At 40.0% G+C, this 24,825-nt stretch overlaps 1 protein-coding gene and 1 long non-coding RNA gene across 3 annotated transcripts in view; both read right to left on the bottom strand.

Moving 5' to 3' along the window:
* Positions 1–24,825, bottom strand: part of GSTCD (glutathione S-transferase C-terminal domain containing) — a 56,426-nt gene that overhangs the window by 7,073 nt on the left and 24,528 nt on the right. For both annotated transcript variants that reach the window (XM_083456778.1, XM_083456779.1), the window contains 5 exons: positions 9,807–9,922; positions 9,558–9,602; positions 7,249–7,377; positions 4,178–4,311; positions 2,283–2,313 (listed from right to left, as the gene is read on the bottom strand). In XM_083456778.1, the coding sequence (XP_083312904.1) occupies positions 2,283–2,313; positions 4,178–4,311; positions 7,249–7,377; positions 9,558–9,602; positions 9,807–9,922 (455 nt within the window). The remainder of the gene's footprint in view (positions 1–2,282; positions 2,314–4,177; positions 4,312–7,248; positions 7,378–9,557; positions 9,603–9,806; positions 9,923–24,825) is intronic.
* LOC310685206 lies at positions 18,167–19,956 on the bottom strand. Its single transcript, XR_014515119.1, has 3 exons — positions 19,858–19,956; positions 18,576–19,506; positions 18,167–18,540 (listed from the first exon to the last, which is right to left on the bottom strand). It is a non-coding gene; the product is annotated as an uncharacterized lncRNA (long non-coding RNA).

Raw genomic sequence — 24,825 nt, 5'->3', positions numbered from 1 at the left:
TCTGTTATGGTCTATTTAAAAGGTTGCATTAATTTTTCTCATAAAATACAGTCTTTTCAAAATTTATGTGAAGGTTGGAAATGTAATGCAATGGAAAATGTATCAACTATTATTTTCCAGTGAACTATGTGATGGTTTTAGACAAAGTTAAAGATGCATATACTCAGTACCAGATTTATGTATAAGCTAAACAAGCTATAGCTTAGGGCCCCACTCTCTTGGGCCCTAAATGTAAAGAAATGTAAAGAAAAAGTAACTGGATGTACATTTCCAAAATATAAGATTAAAAAACGAATAAAATAAAACCTACATACAGCAACAGTGTTCTGTGTTGTGTAGGCTCCTATTTGTTATGTGCAAATGGGTTTAGATACCTATTAAGAAAGTAAAGGTAAAGGTACCCCTGCCCGTATGGGCCAGTCGTGACCGACTCTGGGGTTGCGTGCTCATCTCACTTAAGAGGCCGGGAGCCAGCGCTGTCCGAAGACACTTCTGGGTCACGTGGCCAGCATGACGAAGCTGCTCTGGTGAGCCAGCACCAGCGCAGCACACGGAAACGCCGTTTACCTTCCCGCTATAAAGTGGTACCTATTTATCTACTTGCACTTAGGGGTGCTTTCGAACTGCTAGGTGGGCAGGAGCTGGGACCGATAGATGGGAGCTCACCCCACCGCGGGGATTCGAACCGCCGACCATATGATCGGCAAGTCCTAGGCACTGAGGTTTTACCCACAGTGCCACCTGCGTCCCTATTAGATATCTATTAGGTTCATAAATTACCATATAGCATATATTCATATATATATAGTCCAGCATAGTCCTGCCAACCTAGCTGTTCGAAAGCACGTCAAAGTGCAAGTAGATAAATAGGTACCACTCTGGTGGGAAGGTAAACGGTGTTTCCGTGCGCTGCTCTGGTTTGCCAGAAGCGGCTTAGTCATGCTGGCCACGTGACCCAGAAGCTGTACGCCAGCTCCCTCGGCCAATAAAGCGAGATGAGCACCGCAACCCCAGAGTCGGCCACGACTGGACCTAATGGTCAGGGGTCCCTTTACCTTTACGTATTCAAAACAAAAAAAAGTGACAATTGGTTGTTGACAAAGGACAGCTGGACATATAAAGGGCCCCATTACCTTCAGTAGCTTAGGGCCTCATCAAACTTAAATCCTGCCTGCATATACTACAAATAATATTTAAGTTATTTTTCAAATGAATATGTCATATTTTCCAGCCTAATGGAGCATTAAAGTAAAATACGGTTTTCAACAAGCCAGAAAGAAGGCAGAACATAGCTCTTTATGTATTCTTAGAAAGACCTCAAAGCATATCTGTGTGAGCTGAAACATACATGGTTATCTTCTACATTTTGGAGCAAGTTTCAATGGAAAGAAACATTCCACAAATGAAGCGCTTGCTTCTGCTGAAATGAATGGAACATTCATTGTGGGTGATGAGCTTCATCTATATGTCCATAACAAATTGGCACTAATTATTATGAAATTCTATTTTAACTTATTTTATTTAAACTCTTTGTTTCTGTAACTATGTCACTAGGCTTACTTGTGCCAAAAGCAATTCAGCCGCCCATCTTATGAAAATGTGGTTATTAGTTCACATGCTGTTCACTATGAAAACAACATCTCAAATACAATTGGGAGAAAAATAAAGCAATTTCAAGCCATCACTGTCCAAATTGAATCTGGATAGAAGAAAATCAAATGAAATGGGGAAATAGCAGCCATAAAGAAGGAAAACGGTTAAAAAAATGGGAAACTGGCATAAAGATGCACACAAAAGCCTTCAGGCCTATCCAAAATATTCAGTGGAGCAGACTAGGAAGAAAGTACTCCTAGAAGGCTCAACAGGTTCTTGACATCTATGTATACTTGATGGATGAATATGGTTCTTTTATAGTGAAACAATTCAGTTGTTTTATCATTGTTCTTTTCATGGTTTTATGTTTTAACTAATAAATAGTTGTTTTAATTTTTTTTAATGATCTTGTCATCTACTTTTAGAAATTATTGAAACTAAAAAATGAGATATAAACTAAACTACGCACAGAAATGTATTCCATCCTGTATTTACGAAATGTCTTTTTCCTGCACTAAAAGAAAAAAAGAGGAAGGAACACATGGAATGCAATGGTGAAGTTTCAGTATTCTGATGTGTTTTTACCCCTATCATTAAAAGAGAATTACTCATTCCACTCAAACCATACGGAAAGACACAGAAAAGGGCACAGAAAGAAATTCTAAACCACAGCTTCACCTTTTGCATACCTTATAGGATAACACTTCCTTGAACTGACGGCTGAAATAGAAAAGAAGATGGATTTGATCACCATGAGAAACGACAATTTTAAAATAGATGCAGTCTTTAAGGCATATGGCTGAATTTTAAACAAATACTTGGGTGGGTTGTTATCTGGAAGTTGAACAAGATCCAGAAGCAGACACTACTGAGAGTTTCTGTTCTTTTTTAGTAAATGTCTATAATGTGCCAAGTTTTATCACTTACAGACATTTATCATTTAAGATATTTTAAGTGCTAAACAAATGCATAGGGCTGTATCATGTCACTGCTACTGACTCACTGAAAGCAAGCATCTGACTTTTAATATATTTATCCTACATTGGGTTGATGATGGATTCGATGTTCAGTCTGCATTGGTTGGGATTATACACCCTTTTTAGAATCAGGTTTGCAACTCGGGAGTCCTTTTGAACATAATAGCATTGCTCCTAAACTAGTCAGATGATGGCTGTAGCCAGGTTTGCCACACATGTTGGTGGGCCTGGTGCACTTGTTCCTGGAGAAAGATGGTTGTGCCACAGCTACATCCACATGAACTGGTTCTACATAGGGCTATCTTTGAAACTGCACAGAGAAAAATGTAGCAGATAAAAGGTTTCTTTGCAGATTGTCTACCACTGGTGTTGTACCAATGACTGAGAATTGTTATAATAAAGAATGAAACAGAGACATGAAGTTTAATTTCCTTCTCTGCACGATATTGTGTACTCCAGTGAATCACAAAAGTCAAGAGATCACAACTGGAAAGTGAAAGGACTGTTTTCAATCCAATAAAAATAATATGGCTGTATGAAAAGGTATACAATCAGGCAATCAGAATTCTTGCACCTGAAGAACTACTTGACTTCTACTATGTTCTGTGGTCCTTTCATAGGTGCATCATGGCTGCAATTCTCATTGAGACTTATTTCTGAGAAAGCATCATGGGATTTGCATTGCAGAAGTTTCTTATTTTATAGATCAATGACTTTATTTAAAAGAACCAAGGTTTACAACTGTGGGTGTGATAAATCTTAAAAATAATGTGTGCATGGATGATTAGGCGCGGCTAATTAAGCCTCTGAACAAAACGATAAACATAATGTGACGCAAGCATACTGAGAGAGCTCTTTATTGCAGGCATGTATTATGTATTTTTTATAGCTGCTACTAACTTCCATTTCAGAAATGTCACTGGTAATTTGCAGAACAGTTAGAAATGTATCTTTACAGCTAGAATTATGAAGTCGTAGCTCTAGGTGACACATTCAGCCATTGTGACAATGAGCAGGAGGTAACTCACCTTTGGGATTACCTGTTCCCCTTAAACAGAGGCAACCCAACCAACCTATTATTCTCAGGTCTTCTTCTAAATATCCGAGCCTGAGGTGTAGCTGGACAGCTGTCTTCTAGCACTTTAAGTAAGGTGTTAAAAATAAAGGTATTGTTGGGCATTTTTCTTGTTCTGTGGGACCAACACATTCACTACCTATGCAATTCTTTGTAAGTTTTCTCAAAAGTAAACTCCAGTGGGTGGTAGCCAACAAAGTAGTTTGCTAGCACAAGGACTTTGGGCTGCAATGAAGCTCCCTATCCCACTCTTCTGCCTGTGTGTTGCCTGCACCACATACATCTGTTTTGGGTTTTTCCCCAACCCCCTGGAGCAGATCTGAGGAGGGCACAGGGGTGCATAGCAAGAGGAGAAGGAGGGGAAGTTTCATTGTGCAAGCAGATATATTTATTTTTTGCACTAGCAGAAGCACTTTTGGGGATACCACCCACTAAGCTCAACAGAGCTTACTCACTAGTAAGTAGTCAATGCCATACATGTCAACCCAGGTTCCTCTCCACACATACACACTGATGTCAACAAACCACTGACCTTTGTGGAAATGCAAACTTGGCTGTGTTCTGAATGAAGCCATAACAACATGGAGAGATAACAAACGCTGCATGAGCTTTGACACAGCGTTCAATCACCATGTCTGTTGCCACACCACAAGCATGCAGTGCTACCTGTGACAGTAAAACAATGGAATTTAATGATAACTGTACATTCAGTTACTATTCAGCCATTTCTGGATGGCTGAATTATTGCAACATCAAAGAAAGAGAGCAATCTGTTGCAAAATCAATCTCTTTTTAGCCAGATAATACAGTATCCATTATTTCCTTTGCTTACGTTGAAACAAAATGTAGCTAGCTCAATAAAATAGATTCACATTTGGCAGTAGATATAAAATACAATCCAAAACGAACTAGTGCAACAGCATTATAAAGTTAAAATCTGGCATGATACATAAAGGTCTCAACCCAACGTTTTTTGACAGTTCTAATCACCATTTAGGGCCAGATGCCATTTCTTTTCCAGATAAGAACAAAGACTGCAGGCCTCAGATGTTAATCAAACAATGCGTTAAAATTGCCCAGAAAGGTTCATAGGTAACGGAATTTTCCAGTATTACTTATGCATTTCATTCATAGAGCTCCAAAATGAATCATGGCTGATTATGCTGAACATGGAGATAGCTGAAATTTGACAGTGTTCTGGCATAGGTTTAAAAACAAACTGAAATGCTTCCTGCCAGGTCTACTCTCAGTCACCTGAGATGACAGCTTCAGTCACAGATAGTTCTATAAGCATGCTAACTACATAGTGCTTAAAAAATGTTTGGGTTTGGTTGATGAACTGAAGATACTGTGGTTGTTGTTTTTTAAAGACTAGTTGAGAGTCTAGACTCTGCAGCACTGCTATGACAGATTACAGATTACATTGCAAGAAAATATTTAAGTAAATATTTCATCCTTGGCAATATTCAAATTATGCATACAGCAGCAATAATTATTTCAACGCCCCACGCCCAAAGTCATTTCCGGCTCAAATATGACTGTATAATGAAGGTGTTCAGCTGATATGGGTCATGCACCTTTTTATCACCATCTGCTGATAAGAACAACTAAATTTATAAACATCCCCTCTCTGATTCTACAATTGGTTTATGTGGCACCTCATCCAATCCAGATTTGTGTTTCTAATTCCCATCTTTTATGTCACAGTTCTCTCTGTCCTAACTGTACTATCATTTTGTTTTCTCTTAGGCTTTTCAGTAGAGCTTACTTGTGAGCTTACTTCTGAGTAGACATATATAGGATTGCAGTGATAGCTCTTTTTCACATCGGCTAATCCTTTGGGCCAGAGGATGCTTAATGCAGCCCAGCCCTTAAGTATGTGATTTCCTCTCCTTTTAGCTCCTCCCTTCTGGAGTACAAATCGTCTAGTCTTTCCCCGACAGTCTTGTCTGTGGGCTAATATTTAACAGCTTGAACTTAGCCAAGATCTGAAACCAAACAGACCATGAATGGGGAAGAAACCATGGGCCTTCAAATGTTGCTGGAGTACAACTCCCATCATCCCTGAACATTGGTCATGCTGTCTGGGGCTGATGGTCATTGGAGTTCAACAATATCTGGAGGCTTAAGGGATCCCCATCTCCGCCATAGATGTTCTCAATGCGTAACAGGACTAACTCAGAAGGAAGTCCCACTGAGTTCAATAGGGAGGGGAAACTCAGGGCTGAGGGCCAAATGTGGCATTCTAGGCCTCTGCTTGGTTCTTGGGACTCTCCCTAGCTGTTCTCTCTCTCTCTAGGCCACCCCCTTCACTGGCTTTGCTTCATATGCCCCTTGAGTGGTTTTGCCTAGCTGGAATTTGCCCTTGAACTCTGACCATGACTCTTGCTTGCCTGGATAGAGGCTAGAGCAGGCATAGGCAAACTCGGTCCTCCAGATGTTCTGGCACTACAACTCCCATGATCCCTACCTAACAGGACCAGTGGTCAGGGATGATGGGAACTGTAGTCCCAAAACATCTGGAGGGCCGAGTTTGCCTATGCCTGGGCTAGAGAGTGGTGTGTGTTGAAAGGTAACATTTACAGTGGTACCTCTGGTTGCGAACGGGATCCATTCCGGAGGCCCGTTCGAAATGTGAAAAGCCCGCAACCTGAAGCACAGTACCTGTGCAGGTGTGCGGCGCAATTTGGTGCTTGTGCGCATGCACAAAGCATGATTTAGCACTACTGTGCATGTATGAGTGGCAAAACCCAGAAGTAACCCTTTCCAGTACTTCTTGGTCGCCACGGGACGCAACATGAAAAAACGTAACATGAAGCAAATGTAACATGAGGTATGACTGTACATTCATTGTTCTATCCACTTTTGCTTCAGGCCCTGCCCATCTTTGGCATGTGACCCTGGGAGGCTCCCAAGAAGGAAACACCACCCTTGCACAGGAAAAAGTTTCTCTCCACTATATTACAGCCCTAAGCATGTTCAAGGACCAGACTGCCTTATGTCTGCATCATCTCTTAGTATCTTCTTGCCTCCTTGTGTATCAACTGAACTTGTACCAACTATTCCTGTCAATATACTATTAAGAAATCATCTCTACTGACATTTCATACTTCTTCGTGTTGAATAATGTAATAATTATTGGAAGCTGACATTTCACAGAGCTAATTATGTTCTGGTTTTAAACGCACTCTTCCAAGAGCTAACTTCAATGCTCCATTATTACTATTTGCTTGCAATAAGATAAAATAAAATCCTCCTGCCTCCTCTTTGCCATGCCACCATTTCAGTACTGCACTAATTAACTTCAGTTGTTTTCTGAACTTGTAAGTTCATTTGGCCTTATAAGGTAGCATGGAGGACACTTGAATTCCTTATTTTGTGCACAGCACAACCGTTGGTAATCAACAAATTAGCAATAGCTCAAAACTAACTTCTGATTTCCCGTTAACACAAGTTTATACAATAGCAGGGTTTATAGAAAAATAAGTTGAGGTTACATAATATTAAGTGATATGTTATAAGCGATAAAACAATATATGAAGACAGTATTTTCTTTTTAACATTACATAACAGCAAAGTCTGAATATTTTCAAAATCACTTACCCCTATATTAAAATTTCCTTTAAAATAGTCCATATTTGCTTGGATGAACCAAATGTTGTCCAATCCTAGCACACTGCTTCTTTCTTCAGCACGTGTCAGTGACAACTCTTTATTTTCTACCAATATGATCTATATTTTACACAAAATAACAGTTAGTTATGGTAAACTTTTTGGTGAAATAAAAATTGTTGCAAGAGCATGTTGAAGCACTTGCCGGGGCAGGGGCAGGTGAGAGAGTTGTATTCTGAAACAGAAATGTATCTGTCCAGTCATTAATAACAGCAGACTTCACTTGACTCTATCCTTTAATCAAACCAGACTATGCAGGATTTTGTGCATGCCAAGCAAACTTCACTGCTTTCTTAGTGAAAGATTGTACGGCCTGCATTCAAAGCATAATGCAAAGTACCTCCATGTTGCTAACCTATCAGAGGGCCTTCCAAGCCTGACATTGATGCAGCAACATATCTATGACTGCTGCTGCCCCAGTGAAAGGGACAGTCTGGTTCTGCCAATAGAGATTCAGGAGGCAACTTGTGTGCCAACTTTTAAATGCATGCCAGAAACTTTTATATTGTGCTACACCTATGCAGCAATTAAGAATAAATCCTTCCACAATGGTTAGTTGATGTCTGTTTTTAACTTGTTATGGTTTTTAATGTATGGTTTTATGTTTTGTTGCTGTAAACTCCTTTGGGAGTTTTTTTAGGACACAGTGGTATACAAATAGCTTTATAAATAAATTAATCAAGGCAGAAAGAAGATGTATCTTTTTCTAGTACTACCCAGAATCTAGTATCCCATCTTGTGAGTAAAGTGGTACCTCGGGTTAAGTACTTAATTCGTTCCGGAGGTCTGTACTTAACCTAAAACTGTTTTTAACCTGAAGCACCACTTTAGCTAATGGGGCCTCCTGCTGCTGCCGCACCGCCACACAAGTTCTGTTCTCATCCTGAAGCAAAGTTCTTAACCTGAAGCACTATTTCTGGGTTAGTGGAGTCTGTAACCTGAAGCGTATGTAACCTGAAACATATGTAACCTGAGGTACCACAGTAAGTGCTACTCTGCAGAAGACCATAGGCTGGGAGCATTTAGTTATATTGCATATGGCAACTATCCTATATGTAGCCAGACTTTGCTCCTACAAAGGAAAAAAATTACAAAAATTACATTTTTTTCCTAATTAAAACACATGATGCCTGTCACATCTAGTTTCTTCAGACACATTTGTGGCAATTGGACCCAGTTAACACAATTTTGGAGAACTGTGGAAGTAGCAGTTCCCAAAGGTATCTGTGAACAGACCTCTCTGGTTCATTTTTCAAGCATTTGGAAGAGGGCCAACTTTTTCAGGTTCACTTGTAGGCCTGAACATGATAGACTCAAATTTCCCAGAGAAAATCTCCTTGAGACTTAATATGGAGATGTGTTGCTCCTTAGGGAAGCATACAAATCCCGCTTCTATACTTTATCAGCCAGTAACTGCATCTGGGCATTTCTCTATCAGCCAGTAAATGCATCTGGGCATTTCTCATATAAAATCCTTCTAGAAGAATGGGAAAAAACACAGATTGCCAATCTGGGCTTTTGATTGTAATTTCCAATTGAGTTTTTGTTTTGTTTTGTTTAAACTGTGATAGGATTGCTCACTCTTTTTTTGGGGGGGGGGTGTTGATGGTTTTCTCTGTTACTAAGCCCAGAAAGGAGTAATGTTGTCTGTAAAACAACTTAGCCAAAATGAAAAACTACCCCAAATTAGCCACAGTTTGAGATTAGTTCACGCAAGGTTTTATATTGGACCTAAAATAAGGAAGGGGCTGTCAGACAATGAAAGCCTCAAACCCCACCTCCTGCTTGTCCACCAGGAGCCTCTTCTCATAAGCCACACCCCAGCTCATAGGATCTTGCTTAACTGCACTGAAATGGAAGAATTAAGTTCATGTTCTCAAACAATGGCTTTAGCTTAGTTAAAGAATAAATGTTTTGCATGCAAAAGGGTTTTAGAGTGTCTATATATTTGAGAGTGTCAGTTTGAGCTGATGTGAGGATGTCCCTGTGCTACTTTTATTCTTACTTTTTAAAAGTTGCCTAATTTTATTGCTGGGAGTGAAAAACAGTGCTTTATCTTACTCAGAATATGAGAACGGGTAAATTAAGTACTTTATTCTACCATACAAAAAAACCGTGAGTGGGTGTTTGATTTAGATAATTCTATCACTTTCACATATTTTACAAACAGCCTGCATTTAATTGTGTATCTGAAATTCCGGGTTATTAAAGTCTGAATTTACATTTTACTGAAACCTTACCTGACATGATGGAAGTATGTGAGCAAGGACAATTCCAACATGGCCCTGTTCAAAGCAGAAGTGCACAAATAAACCTTAATCTCAAAGAGCTGATCCATTTGACAACAAAATATTCCAATAAAATATTGACAGAGACTTTGAATGCAGATCAAATTCCAGAATTTTGGACTCTTGAGCTGTTGGACTTATAAACATACAAAAACAACTGCTACCGAACTTACAAACAAACAAACAAATAAAATACCTTACCCCACCACTGCAAAAATCCACAATTTTATCTCCAGGTTTAGCCAGCTTTTTCACTAAGGCCACCATATTGTTGAGCTGTTGCTGTTTCCTAAAAGCGCGATCACTGGACATTTTTCCTAAGGATGACAACAAGGAATATACATTTGCTATTACTTATGGCAAAAATGTGGTTTTTACAGTATTTCCTTTTAAATGTAAGTGATTAGATACAGACTTGCAGCTCCACATATTGAATGGCTTTTTCCATTCACAGAAAGGGCCAAGATCCAATGGAGGTTGCCGGATACAGGAATCAACTGACACTGATTCCCTCCTGCCTGCAGTTTCTTCACCACTTCTCATGCTGCTCCAGAGTGTTCCCCAAACCCTCCAGAGCAGATTTTCAGGGGGTACAGGGGGCTGCAAGAGGAAGGTGGAATAAAAAAAAGGCATCTTCCTTTCTTCCGATTTATAGTTTGTCCTAATGCCAAGGATTTTATGTTGTAGGTGCCAATGAAAAGGAGGAGGAGCCTGTTCCCAAAGAGCTTGTGATACATTTTTATCATTTATTATTACTTGTATTATTAGTCACTTGTTACCTTGGGGTCTCCAAGTGACTTACAAGACATTTAAGAACATAAATATGAATGCATTGATTATACCATATCAATAGAACAAAACAACCACCATAACAGCCCCAGGAATATTATTATATGGAAGCTTTAGAGACCAGCAATGTAGTGCTAACAAGGTGAAGAAGAAGACCACCAGAGGAACTACAACACATTTAATACTACAGCACATAAGTGCATTCATATATAATATATTATTATTATTATTATTTATACCCCGCCCATCTGGCTGGGTTTCCCCAGCCACTCTGGACGGCTCCCAATCAAATATTAAAAACACAATACAATATAGAAGGATTCGATCTATAAGGGGTTTTTCATGTATATGAGCCATCAATTGACATTGCAGCCATCTAGAGATAAGTATGCATTTGTGTCCATGGGTAACAAGAGAAACAGAAGTTACTTCCCCTCCTATGGGGGAATCTTTCATATGTCTATGCTCTCATCCAATATTCATTTTCCAGATAATTGTATGGTGTGAAAAGGGTTTCCACATGTCCTTGATTATGAGGGAATAAGTCTTCTATCAAAAATTGTCCCTATTCCATAGCACTCTGCTGCATGTGCTCTGGCACAGCAAATGATGGCTTGGATCCAGAGATGCTTGGGCTGGGTTCCTCTCATACAAAAGAGTTTTTCTAGCTCCTTTCTGATAATGCCCTTTGCATTCCTCGAAAAGCTGCTCCAGGGAGTTAGAGAAGGCCCTCTGGAAGCAGGTATTGTTGGAAATCAGTGACACCACCTGTTAAATGCAAGCTTAAAAGCTCTCCACCTTGCTTATGGAGCAAGGCCCACTCAGTATGTGGAATTTGGGATACTCAAGAGAGCTTGCAGAGCTGTGCCAGTTCCCGCAAGATCTCGGATGAGCATTCCTAGCCATGCTAAGCAGGCCTAGCCCAGCAAGCAAGGCAGAGCACTTAAAAGCTCTTTCCATGCCGGGTCTGCTTATAACAGTAGCTCTCCAAGGTCTCAGGCAAAGAGGCCTTCTTACTTATCTTATCCTTTTAACTAGAGGGCCAAGGATTCAACCTGAGGTGCTCTACTTGTCAAGCATATGGTCTATCTCCCAAATGAACTATTGAACAGGTATGATTTGTGTAATAGCTCCCCAGCATATATAGAATGGATATCTCTTTTGGATTTAAAAAGATAAAGTAAAACAATATTTTAGTAATAAAGTATACTACTTATTTGTCATAGGCAATGACATTTGTTTTTAAACTGCATTCCCTTTCTCGCAGCAGCTGAGCTGACGTATCTTAAAACTATCAAATTGAAATTGTATTATATTGGATTGGTACAAGCTAAAAACAATGGCAGTATCCGTAGTAAACAATAATACTTCTAGAAAGTAGTTTTTTTCTCCTCTCCACAACTAGGCTTGTGGAAATCTGATACTGATACCATGTTTGGTGGTGTTCAGCAAGTGGCTACGATTTCTTGCAAAACACAGGTCTCATTAAAAGTTTAAGTATTTGTTGAAATGCCACATTTTCCTTCACAGGTCTCAGAGCAATTTATACAATAGCCATAAACAGGAGCTGAAACTTATAACATGGGAATTAGAGCCAGCCGTGCATTTTTTAGGAATAATTTATGCACCAAGATCAAAATATTTCTTCTTCTGTAATTACTTTACATTTAACTTGACGTAGAGGAACAGCAACAAATGCCTCCGAGTTATTAATGTCACTGTGGCTTTAAAGTATATCCCAGCTGGCTTTGTTCTTCAAAATTATGCACACAACCAGGTAAAACACAGGAAGTGATTCTATTGCCTTATTACAGGAGGATCAGAAATGAAATATTATGACCAAGCAAATGAAACATCTCATTGCCTCCGTGTAAATACCACTGCCATTTTTTAGAACGTTGGACAATAAATTGCAGTGAGGGAGCTGCTTAAAAACTCACTACAGAGGGAACTGCAACTTCACAGAGAAATGGACATCTGCAGTTTTCAGTCACAAAACATGGCAAGCGCTACTATTATTGTTTGGTGTGGCTGGGGTCGGCCAGATGTTACAGGAAACCAATTCTCTGCATTGTCGTAGTCATGTCATCTCATGAGCAAAGCTTTAGCACTCCCACAGCTCAGTGGCACAGCATCTATTCTGCAAGTAAGAGGTTTCAGGTTCAACCCCCAACATCTCTTGAGATGCTTGAGGTAAATGCTCTCCTACTTCTGGCTATTTCAGGGCTTTTGTATTTGGCAGCAGACTTGGCCCTGCCCGGTAACATGCTAATTCCATAGGAAATGCTAATGAACTTTGCTGCATTCACTTTATTTGGGAACCTTATGACCTAAGTTGATATAGCTCATTGAGGGCATTTCAGGAGCTGTGGCTGGGGCAAAATTAAAAGAAGGATGAGGCCAAGTGAAGCCAAACTGAATGAATGCCTGAACAGGGTTTGTGGAAGATTCCAAGCTTAAAATACAAGGCTTTCAGATACTTCACCCTTTTGTGTTCTGCGAAGTACAAAGGCCCTTCTCCATCTTTCTCATTTACAGCCAACAAGATTCTGCTTTTAGACACACACTACAGTTGAAAAGTTGATTTAAAAGGTTGTTGAAGGCAGAACAACACAATAATGGTTGTTTTTTTAAAAAACTAAATAGTACCCCCCCGCGCGCCTAATATAGCTAACTAATTTGTTCTGCATTAAGGTAAGCTCTGCAAAATGGTTTTTATCATATAAGGTATCAGAAAATAAAGCCAATTTCTTCTTGGATTTTTAAGATAAAATTAAGCATTTCAAATTAACACTAGCAGCTTGCTTTACTTGTATTTATTTTATCAGATGTCAACAAAACTTTAATAAAATTCTGTACTGAAGGGAAAAGCACACCTAGTTTTAATTATTTACAAGCCTCTTGTTAATCTGTCCTTTTACTGAAGTTCCCACTGGATGTGATTTTTGTATAGCCTCCTTTGTTTTGCTGTCCAAATAGACTTCTTAACTGCAAGCAAAGTAGGGCTTAAAAAGAGAAATCTGATTCACATTGTAGAAATCATCAAGGGAAGTTTTCATAGTCACTTGACCTTACCAGGAAATAATGGAAAAGGCATGTGCAGGATAATACATATGTGTGTGACTACTTTTGTTATGTTTGTAGTTTTTATATGTTGTAAGCTGCCTTGAGAATGGTTTTAACTTTGGAAAGGCGACATACAAATAATATGATTGATCAACAAAGTTATTCTCATATGCAAAAATGTGCAGGTTTCCAAATCTCTGAAGATAAAAATAATTTAGCCTTCCTTTCCCACTATTTTCTCTCTTCTATTGTTATAATAAATTTATGAATCATCTTTTACATATGCCTCAAGATGATTTACAGCCATATCATAAAACAGCTAAAAATCATGGTGAAAAATACAAAAACAAATTGCCATAGATTTAAAAAGTAAGCAGGGACCTTTTCATTTTTCTGGAAAAGCTTGTTGAAAGAAAAAAATTCTTTGTTTGCAGAAAATACAGATAGTGCTAGACAGCATGTGACATCTCAGCAGTGAAACTATTCCATGGAACAGGGGCAGCCACATTGAAAGCCCTGCTGCATTTTGGGGACTTCAAGGAGAAACTCTCCTATGGAATCCAGTAACCTACAAGCAACTTGATCCTGAGCTCTATAGGGCCTTATATTTTAGTACCCAATCCCTGAATTTGGCCCAAGAGCAGATTGGCAGCCAATGTAAATCCCACAAATATGGTATTCTAGGCTGTTAGTAGTGTGCCTCCACAAGCAACCTACTGTAGTCACTGTGTTCTACCCTAGTTGAAGCCTCCAGACCTCCTTTCTTTTACAAAGTGTTGGCATGCTTGTTTCTTCTTTGTAAATATATTTTAGTGATTTTCGATGTACAAAATGAAAGCAACCACCACCATGCAATGTAACAGGCTACTAATGCTTCGATCCAGAGATAAAGGGTGCTTCTAGGCAGGTGAGATTATTGTGGGATTGATACTCCTCAGGCATGCAAGTTTCTCACACTGTCCCCATGACATTGTCTTCATCTAAATGCTAGGTCTTAACTCCCTTAATCCTAATTTACCCTTTCCAGGAAAAATCCAGTGGTTGAAAAAAAACACCCAACTGTTGCCAAGAGGCTGTTTGCAATCTCTGAAACCCATTTGCCATATTAAGACCCATGTATAAGTACCCAAAGGCACCCTGTATAACCAATGGGTAGGAGAGCTTTGGGGGACGCGGGTGGCGCTGTGGGTAAAACCTCAGCGCCTAGGACTTGCCGATCGTATGGTCGGCGGTTCGAATCCCCGCGGTGGGGTGAGCTCCCGTCGTTTGGTCCCAGCTCCTGCCCACCTAGCAGTTCGAAAGCACTCTTAAGTGCAAGTAGATACCGCTTTATAGCGGGAAGGTAAACAGTGTTTCCGTGTGCTGTGCTGGTGCTGGCTCGCCAGAGCAGCTTCGTCACGCTGGCCATGTGACCCGGAAGTGTCTCCGGACAGCACTGGCCCCCGGCCTCTTAAGCGAGATGGGCGCGCAACCCTAGAGTCGGTCACGACTGGCCCGTACGGGCAGGGGTATCTTCACCTTTACCTAGGAGAGCTTCAGACACTTCAATTCCCCAATTTGGCAGAAGGTGGTTCTGAAGTTCCACATCATTACAGTTGTATGCTAATTTATTCTGAAAACATGAAATGGATATTTATTCAAAGTGTGCTCAGTCTATTCATCATACCATAATGCCACTACTTTTCTTCTGGTTTTGATTAGTAAAAAAAGGAAAGCGTCACTGAGAAATCCACCACATGTTTTTAATTTAATATGCAAAGATGGTTTGGTTCCTACAGCACATGCAATGTTTAATTTCCCCTGTTTTGGGAGGTGGGGGGGAGAGGATATCTGAATTAAACTATAGGCTTTTTTACAATTATGAATATTAAAATATGGTGAAATCCTATTAACTAAAGATTTCTTGTTCTACTGTTTATCACTAGTTTAAGTAATTCAAGAAGTAAGTCACCTATTATGGATGGAATGATGGGAAAGTCCCTTTGGTTTGATTTAGAAAGGGCTCAGCTAATAAGCGTTATTTCTCCTACTAAAAAATAAAATCAGAATACAACCTGTTTCACCATCACAACACACAAAAAAGGCAATTTCTACATTTCAAATTCACTGCATCCTCAATGGCATCAACTGGGTAGCTATAAGTCCCACTGTTGATCCCATGAGCCCTCTTGCTTTGTCTCTTCCCTGAAAATGTACTTAACTGGTGCTGGTGGTGATTGCAACAAATGGGAATATGTCGCACAGGCCTCTGTGTGGTTTCTCAGTTCATCCCAGATAATTGGCATACTGAAATGCCAGCATTCCAGATAGCAAGGACTCTGGTAAACAGTTTTCCAGGATGACTAAATATTTAGTAGGGACTTTAGCTGCCTAGGAATCTGAAAGTCCCAGGGCTCTTTGCACCTTTGTGCAGTATCCCAGGGTTTAAGAAGCCCAGGGACATACGGTTTCCAGGCCACCTAATAGCAATATGAAGTGCAGTGCTCAGACACCCAAGGAAACTATAATTCCAAAGGATTCTGTAGATATTCCAGACACAAGGGAGCCATGAAGAATTTGGAGAGGTCTCCTTGTAGTATCTACCACTGCTAGATGCATTTTCAGGGAAAGGTCTGGAATGAAGACACCATGACAATCTTATCATATGATAGACACTGTGAAGTTTGGGTGGAACTCATATTGAATTGGAGGGGAGGGGGCTCCATTAAAAAGCTTATGTTCTGGACACCCCCATATGTTGGCAGACTGCACATAAGTCCGCTCTGCCCCTTCCCCATCCACTCTGCCCATTAATGACATCTTTATGACATTTTGGGGCTATTTCTGGGTTCAGTGCTGTGTATGCAGGCATGTGCAACTGCATGTCATTAGGACATGTCTAAAATGGTCATCTCCTGTATAGCTCAGGCTCTTTGCAGCAGCTATCAAACTAGCCCATGAATAACAAGAATAAAGTTTCTTCACAACCAGAATGGTTAAATCTTTATAGCTACAATTTAAAATAACAACCATTTTAATGTTATCTTTACTAACATAAATTCTCATACTGCCTCCTAACATGAAGTCATGTACAATGTGCAAAGAAATGTAAATTAGGAATAATTACCTCATTTGCTTTTGTAATAAATCATATTAAAAGTTCAGCTTCAGGATAAAGCTATTTGCCCTTCAGTTGCCTAAAAGGGGCAGGGAAATGGCAGCAGCATTTCTGAATTATTGTTACATGGAATTAATAGAAATTAAAACATTTTTGGAGAAGTTAATTGCCTCCTCGGTTCCTGAATGTCTGATTTCTTGGCATAAAAGAAAAGCAGCCTTCTTTTCTGAAACAAATGTACCCCTCAACCCCAAATTTTCCCAAAGACGGTAACTCACTGTCACACAAATACCAAGCTCAGCTAATCTGTTAAAATAAAGACAAAAATCAGAACATGTCCTAGAGATTCCAAGTTTAGAATATTGTGATTTATAGGTATTCCCAGCCTAGCTATCTGCTAATCCAACTTCAAAAAACCAACTAGCACTCTTGCACTCAGCAGTCTTTTCAGGGTGGGCTTTAGCACTACTCATTCTGTTTATGAAGATAAAATGCCAAAGCAGCCCTAAATCCCTTTATTGGCTTTCGAAAGAAAGACCAAGATGTGGGTGGAAAATTAAAGGGGGAAAAAGTTTTTCATCACTACTGAGAGATTGGACACCAGCCCAAATCCTCTGAGCCTTAAAGCTCTGTGATGAAAAGAAATTAGTAAGTGTTCACGAAAATATTAAATGGTTAAATATATTTATGCCTTTCTATATATCTGTTTTGCTGGTTAAAATACTAGCCATGTTGCAAATGAATATATGTCATTAGGCGTCCATCATGTGGCTGAGTGCAAATATAAATAATAAGAGGCATGAGATCTTTGAAATATGCTCCATTACATTTAATATATAGGGCTGCTCTGGGCAAAAGCAATTTTTCACCAGTGGTACGTCCTGCCCCAGCTGTCAAAAAGTCCATCTGTCCATTTTTTCCTCCTGCTGTACAGCAGGGTGGTATCAGCACAGAGGAGAGGAAGGATCAATGTACTATATGAGCACTGGGGCATTGTCTCTGCAGGAAATTGTCTTACCACCATATATTTTATTGCTATAACACAATGTCTACATCTTCATCACCTTAAATTCCTTGCATCTTCCAAGGTCAAGGTGGCATCATGCTTCTTCCTCTCTCCCTCACAACAACACCATGAGGTACCTCTATCAAAGATAGTGACTAGCCCTAGGCCGGACATGTCCAACTTCAAGTAGGCTGTGAAATACAATCCAATATCAAAAACTGGCAGAGATCTACCACCCGGGGATGCGTGCAGGGTGGGCGGCAGGCTGCTTCCCCCGAGGGGGAACGGGTGGGTGGGCAGGCACTGGCTACTTCCCCTGATGGTGCAGGTGCTGGCTGCTTCCCCCGAGGGGGCAGGGCTGAGTGCAGGGTGGGCAACGCTTCTCCTCCCCCCACCCCAACCAGCGTGCGATCTCTAGATCTCTTCCTTGAAACCAGCTGGGCTGGGGATCTCTGAGTGACACTTCTCTCCCCACCCCCAAACAGCACACAATCTTCTTTCGATCTCTCCTCTGAAACCAGATGAGCTAAAGATCTCTGGGTGATGCTTCTCCTCTCTCCCAACCAGTGTACAATCTCTCTCTCTCTCTCTCTCTCTCTCACACACACTCTCTCTCTCTCTCTCTCTCTCTCTCTCTCTCACACACACACACACACGGCATGCCTTCCCATCTGCATACGCCTATGCGCTCTTCCTCCTCCCTGCTCCCATCTCACACTGGCTTCTCTTTCTGCCTCTGTTGTGCGTGTGCTCGGCCCGCGATCAAACCCCGTGATCGACCAGTTGATGACGGTTGACAGGTTGGACATGTCTGCCCTAGGCTATTCAGTAAGCCTCATGGCCAAGTGGTATTTGAACATCCCCATATCTGACAATCTAACCATGATATCACACAGTATGGAGCTGGTAACTCTAGTAAACCAGTAAGATACCCTATTATGCATGAAACTCTTAATTATATTAGTAGAGCCAGAAATCTTTCAGCTCGGTTGTGACCCTATCTGCTCCACACCTATGTGGGGCAGGTGGGCATGGTTTGATCAAAATAAGACAGGCAGGCTAAATGGGGAGGCCTGATGCACCCTACCTGGCTCCCAGGCCAGAGGTTCTGCTTTACATAACATATAGCTCCTTCAGCCATAGCAAATGCAATCTTACATTTTTGAGCCAAAACAAGAGATTGTGGAACACACAGCTTCTGAAGTTCCATATTAATCACTGAAAAATGAGAGTACTTCTTACTTGAGTGCTAACACCCCAAAATAAAAGTCGCATTATCGTAACTGCTAATAAACTTCATAAAGAACCCACAAGGCCAGCAAGTTCAGGCATACAAAATCCATCTGTCATGGGGAATGATTGTGCTTCGGGATGATCTTGCTCTTTATATAAACAGCTGATTCTTGCATAAAGCTTAGCAGAAACCAAAATATTAACTTGATTTCATGTCAAGCTTTTTAATACTTTCTGAGAAGGCTGACTTGTCTTCTCAAAAGCTCAGTTATATCTAAAATTGTTTTTTATCATGAGCTATGTAGGGAGACCCATGTTGTTCGCAGAAGGAAGAGGGGAGCTGCCTGTCAGTCTCCATTCTATCTCCTGAGAATGAGGTTTCCATGGTAGCTATGGAGATGGGTTGGACTTGGTTTCTGTCACTATCAGTAGCACTGGTGTGGGCAGATCCAGCACCCCCAACTCCATAGGAATGCAAGATCGTGCAAGCACAATCTTCTCGCTTGGGACAGGAATAACTGGCCCTGTCCTGCTCTTTAAAAGTGAAGCAGGATGAGTGTGCCAGGTGTTGGGACAATGTCTTCACTACTTCTTAGCATTTTAGAGCTCTGTCACCGACATAAGAATTGTGTGCTCTGCACTATGGGCTAATGTTTAGACTGTGTGCTGACTTCTTGAACAAAGTTTTCAGCTTTCCTTGACCAGGAAATCTGACTACAGTGGTGCCTCGCAAGACGAAAAGAATCCGTTTCGCGGGTCTTTTCGTCTTGCAAAGCAAGCCCATTGACGGAGTAGCGCCATTAGCGCTATTGGCGATTTAAGGGCTAAAAACGGCTTTTTAAGGGGTGGGGGATTAGCGGTTTTGCTGCTAAAATGCTTTTAGCAGCTTAGCGATTCAAAATAAGGGGTTTTGGAGCAAAAAAAATTCAATTTTTTTCGTCATTTTTCGTCTTGCAAAGCAAGCCCATAGGGAAATTTGTCCTGCGAAGCGCCTCTGCAAACGGAAAACCCTTTCGTCTTGCAGGTTTTCCGTCTTGAGAGGCATTCGTCTTGCGGGGCACCACTGTACTGTGTCCAAGGGTAGGAGTCTGGAAAGAATTCAGTGTAAGTTATCCTAAGGCATAATATCAGAATGACTACCTTATCTCCAGGACCATTTTCTTCCAACACCTGAGCAGTATGTCTCACTGGAATTCCCTTTTAGCAGCTCCTTTTCCCAGTAGTAATTCCACAGTTAGGGCTTAACTTGCAGTAAGCTATATGGCATTGCTCCTGACACCCTCTTGAGTTTTAAAGAAGTTGATCTACATGTGTACTATAATAATGGAGCTGCTTCCTATTAAATCTTTTAGAACCATTGTAAAAGAGCTATATATTCGGGTTGGCTCTAAGCATTTGTTTTTGCTATGTTTTTTCCTCACCTTAGTTGCAAGTGAATATTATGTTTTGGGGTTTTTTTGGGGGGTTGCTTTAAATTTCCTATCTTAAATCTTTGGGATGCAGTGGATTACTTAAATAACTGCTCTTAATTTTGCCTGTTCCTAATCTCTACTTGTTAACTATACATAGAAAACTGAGTTGCTATATCAATGGCAAACTATTTAATAATGGTATCTCCTGACTTGATATCTAAAAATCAAAGTGAGCAATTAGCTTGTAAGCACCAAACCAAAAAGCCTTTGGGGTGGGGGGAGGAACACACAAAATATGCTTTTAATTATATGCATGCAGTATCAACTTTGTGTGTTATGGCTGGACCATGAAATCTTTTGAGATAGGTTTAATCTGTTTCTAGTTAATTTTCAAAACACTGTAATCTCCTAGTCAGTAACAAACACTACTGCTAAATTTAACCGACAGAATTTAAAATGAACGGTACATTCTGTTCTTTTAGATACTTGGATAAGATGAACTACAGAAGGAAATGAATATTTTTGGAGCTTTTTGGTATGTGGCCTATTTTATTAAGTATTCACAATATACTAGAAGAAAATCACGACTTTTATTATTATTCCTACAGCCTTTTTATATGCTGCACTGAAAGCCAGACTAAGAGACAGACTGGTGATCCACTGAGTAGATCTCCAGTCTTTTTAAATTTCTGTAAAAGCCTGTAGGGTGTTTCAATTCAGATCACGGCCATTGCACTAGAGGGAAAGGGGTGTATCCTTTCCTTCAACACCATTTTCCAAATGAAAATCCCCTCCACCAAGCACTTTACCCCATTAGGGAAATGTATGGGCATTTGTAGGGGAAAGTGCTGGCAGACTTGCTTGAGCATTAAGCATTATGGCACAAACCTCTGTTAAAGCAAAGGACATGATAAGGCTGACCCTCAAATTATAATACAGTGTTGTTCAAATACTTGCTGCTGTGCTTCATTTATAACACCAGTGATCCCTAAGTTTGGGCATGTACAATTCATACACATGCCAGACACATCTGAAAACAGTGTCCCTCTTCTGACTGGCTCATAAAGCTACATACCACTTTTAAACCCTTCACCGAGGTTTGCTGCAAGATGTGGAAATGAAAGAGACATTACTGTGCTAAAAACAAAACATTGCAGAACACACTAAATCCCTTTCGATTACACAAATTGCTTTTCTGGACAATGACCAACAGATTCACATCTGAAAACACTTGGTCGCAAGCAATACTACCACCTTCAGTAGGACTAGTATCAGGAAGGTGTTCTCAGGGTTTCTGCAAAATTAAGTGTGAATGAGCACATCCATAAATCTAAGCACATACGTAACTATATTTGCTAACTTGAAGATTTGGCTTGAAACTAATTGTGCATAATGTAACTTTACATTTTTTGTTTTTAAACAAAATAAAGGCTCTGATATAATTTTTCCAATGAAAATATTGTTTCTGCAATTGGCTGTTGCAATTTAATGTGTCTGCAAATGAGTGCCAGTCCCTCTGCAGGGACTTTAATTGTGCTTAACAGAAACAAAAAAAGTAAACAAGAACGCAAAGTATGGGAAGACCATTTTTCAGTAGGGTTTCTGTATTATTAGCGTCTATATATGGATGTGTTAGAAAGCCACAGCTTTAAAGAAAAGTTAACGTTATCCTCGTAAACACTCTCAAAACACAAAGTTAACATTATCCTTGTAAACATTCTCAAAATACATTTACAAAGAACAAACATTAAGTTTATGATACACAGAGAGATTCTTTTATTTGTATCAAGTCACAGAATGGCTAGTTTCTGGCAACGGTTGACTTGGTGAGCATGCAAACACAAATATCTACTGAGCTAGGCCAAATTTTGGCTTAACACATCATCTAAACTGGGATTCATAGTCAAGCTCTTTCCTTACTAACCATAAGCTGTAGCCAAGGTTAGCAAAATAAATAGCTTAAGCAACAGCCAGGGCTTGGACAGCAGAGTCAGCCAAACTTTAGCTTAAGTCAGCATAGCACAGCAATAAAAAATGATCAGAGAGCAAAGCAGCTGGGAGCTCCTCTATGGGAGCTTACACAGTCTCACTAAGTCTGTGTTTGACTTAGTATGTTGTGTGAACCAGCTTGTTAAGTGGTAGCTTACAATGGCATACATATGACCAAGTGATAAGCAGATGGCCAGTAATGCCCTACCAAAGAAAATCTTAGCAATCCCCTGCTTCCCTGGATTTTGAATCGGGTGCATGAGTGTAGTAAGATTTTCTTCAGCTGTCACTTAGCAGGAAAATACAGACCACCCAGATTGCTGAACAGTTACGTGCACATTATGGTTAGCCATTGCTTGGTCATCTGTATTCATTCTTCATATCTTCTCTAGGTTTATTTCACATGACAAAAGGCAGTATCAAATTTGAAGTGCAAAAGTCCCCTAAACATATCCGAACATTAATAGTAAAGCAAAGTCTTTTTCCAGGATCTGATAATGTATTATTGTGCTTTCTGATTAAGTTTTAACATGTTTCAGTATTTTTATTGTTGCATATATCAGAAATGATATATATATTTAATAAAATTTTAATAATAAACGGTGGGGAAAGAAACGTTGTTCAATGACACATAAGACCCATATTTCATAGTTGAACTTTACCACTATGACATAGGGATGGAGAAGAAATTAACTTCGGTTCTTGTTTTAATACAAATCTATCCAACTTGAGTTACTGAAACAATGCAAAAACCGAAACACAGACATAACTTGAAATTCATACTTCATCAAATTTTGCAATGCAAAATGTGTACTACCAAAAAATGTGTACAAAACTGTAAATTAGGGGGGAAGTTGGTACAATATTGCATGTATTAGTGAATATAGCACACAGAATGCATTATGTTAGAGGAAATTGCTTATACAAAAATGTGTAAGGATAAATTGCATACAAAAATGTACATATTAGGAAAAATATGAACTAAAATGTAGACCAATTCTTGAGAGGTTTTCATTAAAAAAAATATGAAATGTGGCGAAGTGTATTTAAGATAGGAAAAATGAGGAACTGAGAGGAAAAGAAACTGACAAATTGGTCTTTCCCTACAATGTCATTGCTGTTGCACACACAGTTGTAATATGCAGAATTTGCTACCACAAGACTTAGATGCTTATCTCCACCATGGCAGCCTGATGGTACAAGTTTCTTAAATGTATTTATCACTTCTGATATCAATCCTAAAGAGAGGGGCCGGGGCTTTATTTCTTTCCATCAAGCTGAGACATGAAATTTCACCTCCTCTCTCCTTTAAAAATAGAACAACAAACTGGACTAAGAACAGCTAAGTACATCTTGACAATTTCACATTCACAAAGAAAACAGAATTGCCCTAAAAACAGATTTTACCTTGATCTTTATCTCATTTTTGTATGTATCAAACACATCATAGCTTAGGCAGAGCCCAAACAAGCATGAAAAAAATCAATGTAAAAATGTACAGCAGATAAGATGTACCAGTAACTTAAAACCTCTAATGCAGATGGTATTAGATGTCATAAATGATGGCATGAAATTGGTCCATGACGAATCAAGTATGCAATGGATGAACTCTTTCAAGGAAATAGGATTTCTAATGAATCATTCCCAAATGTTCCAAAACAGAGTACCAGAATGAATATTTTGGGTACTGTTGTATGTCTGTTGTCACACAAAATCACTATTATGCCTTTTGTTGTTGTGTAGTCGTTTAGTCGTGTCCGACTCTTCGTGACCTCATGGACCAGAGCACGCCAGGCACTTCTGCCTTCCACTGCCTCCCGCAGTTTGGTCAAACTCATGTTAGTAGCTTCGAGAACACTGTTCAATCATCTCATCCTCTGTCGTCCCCTTCTCCTTGTGCCCTAAATTCTTCCCAAAATCAGGGTGTTTTCCATGGAGTCTTCTCTTCTCATGAGGTGGCCAAAGTATTGGAGCCTCAGCTTCACGATCTGCCCTTCCAGTGAGCACTCAGGGCTGATTTCCTTCAGAATAGATAGGTTTGATCTTCTTGCAGTCCATGGGACTCTCAAGAGTCTTCTCCAACACCATCATTCAAAAGCCTACACTACTGTAATTCATGGCTTTTCAATAGGACTCATTCATATATAGTGGTGTCTTAAGGTATAATTGCCCTTTCCTAGAGTGAAATTGCTGCTTGTTCTTGTGGGGAAAAACAGAGAATTTCTTAGAAACCTGTAGTCAATCAAGTGTTGCTTGATTTGGTTTGGCTATGCAGGATTGTAACTTTAAAGCTAGGGGTGCTTCAGACTGCACAACAGGGATGCAAAGGCCATTCAATTTTTATGGTTCTTTTTAAAGAGGGTACATCAATTTGCTATAGGGCCTTTTTTATTTTAGTTGTAAAGGTAAAGGGACCCCTGACCGACTCTGGGGTTGTGGCGCCCATCTTGCTTTATTGGCCAAGGGAGCCGGCGTACAGCTTCTGGGTCATGTGGCCAGCATGACTAAGCCGCTTCTGGTGAACCAGAGCAGCGCACGGAAACACCGTTTACCTTCCCGCCGGAGCAGTACCTATTTATCTACTTGCATTTTGACGTGCTTTCGAACTGCTAGGTTGGCAGGAGATTT

This window comes from Podarcis tiliguerta, assembly GCF_965153285.1.
Source record: "Podarcis tiliguerta genome assembly, chromosome: 9".
Lineage (NCBI taxonomy): Eukaryota > Metazoa > Chordata > Lepidosauria > Squamata > Lacertidae > Podarcis > Podarcis tiliguerta.
The sequence above is the reverse complement of the archived record's forward strand: the minus strand, read 5'-3'. Positions and strand labels throughout refer to the sequence as shown.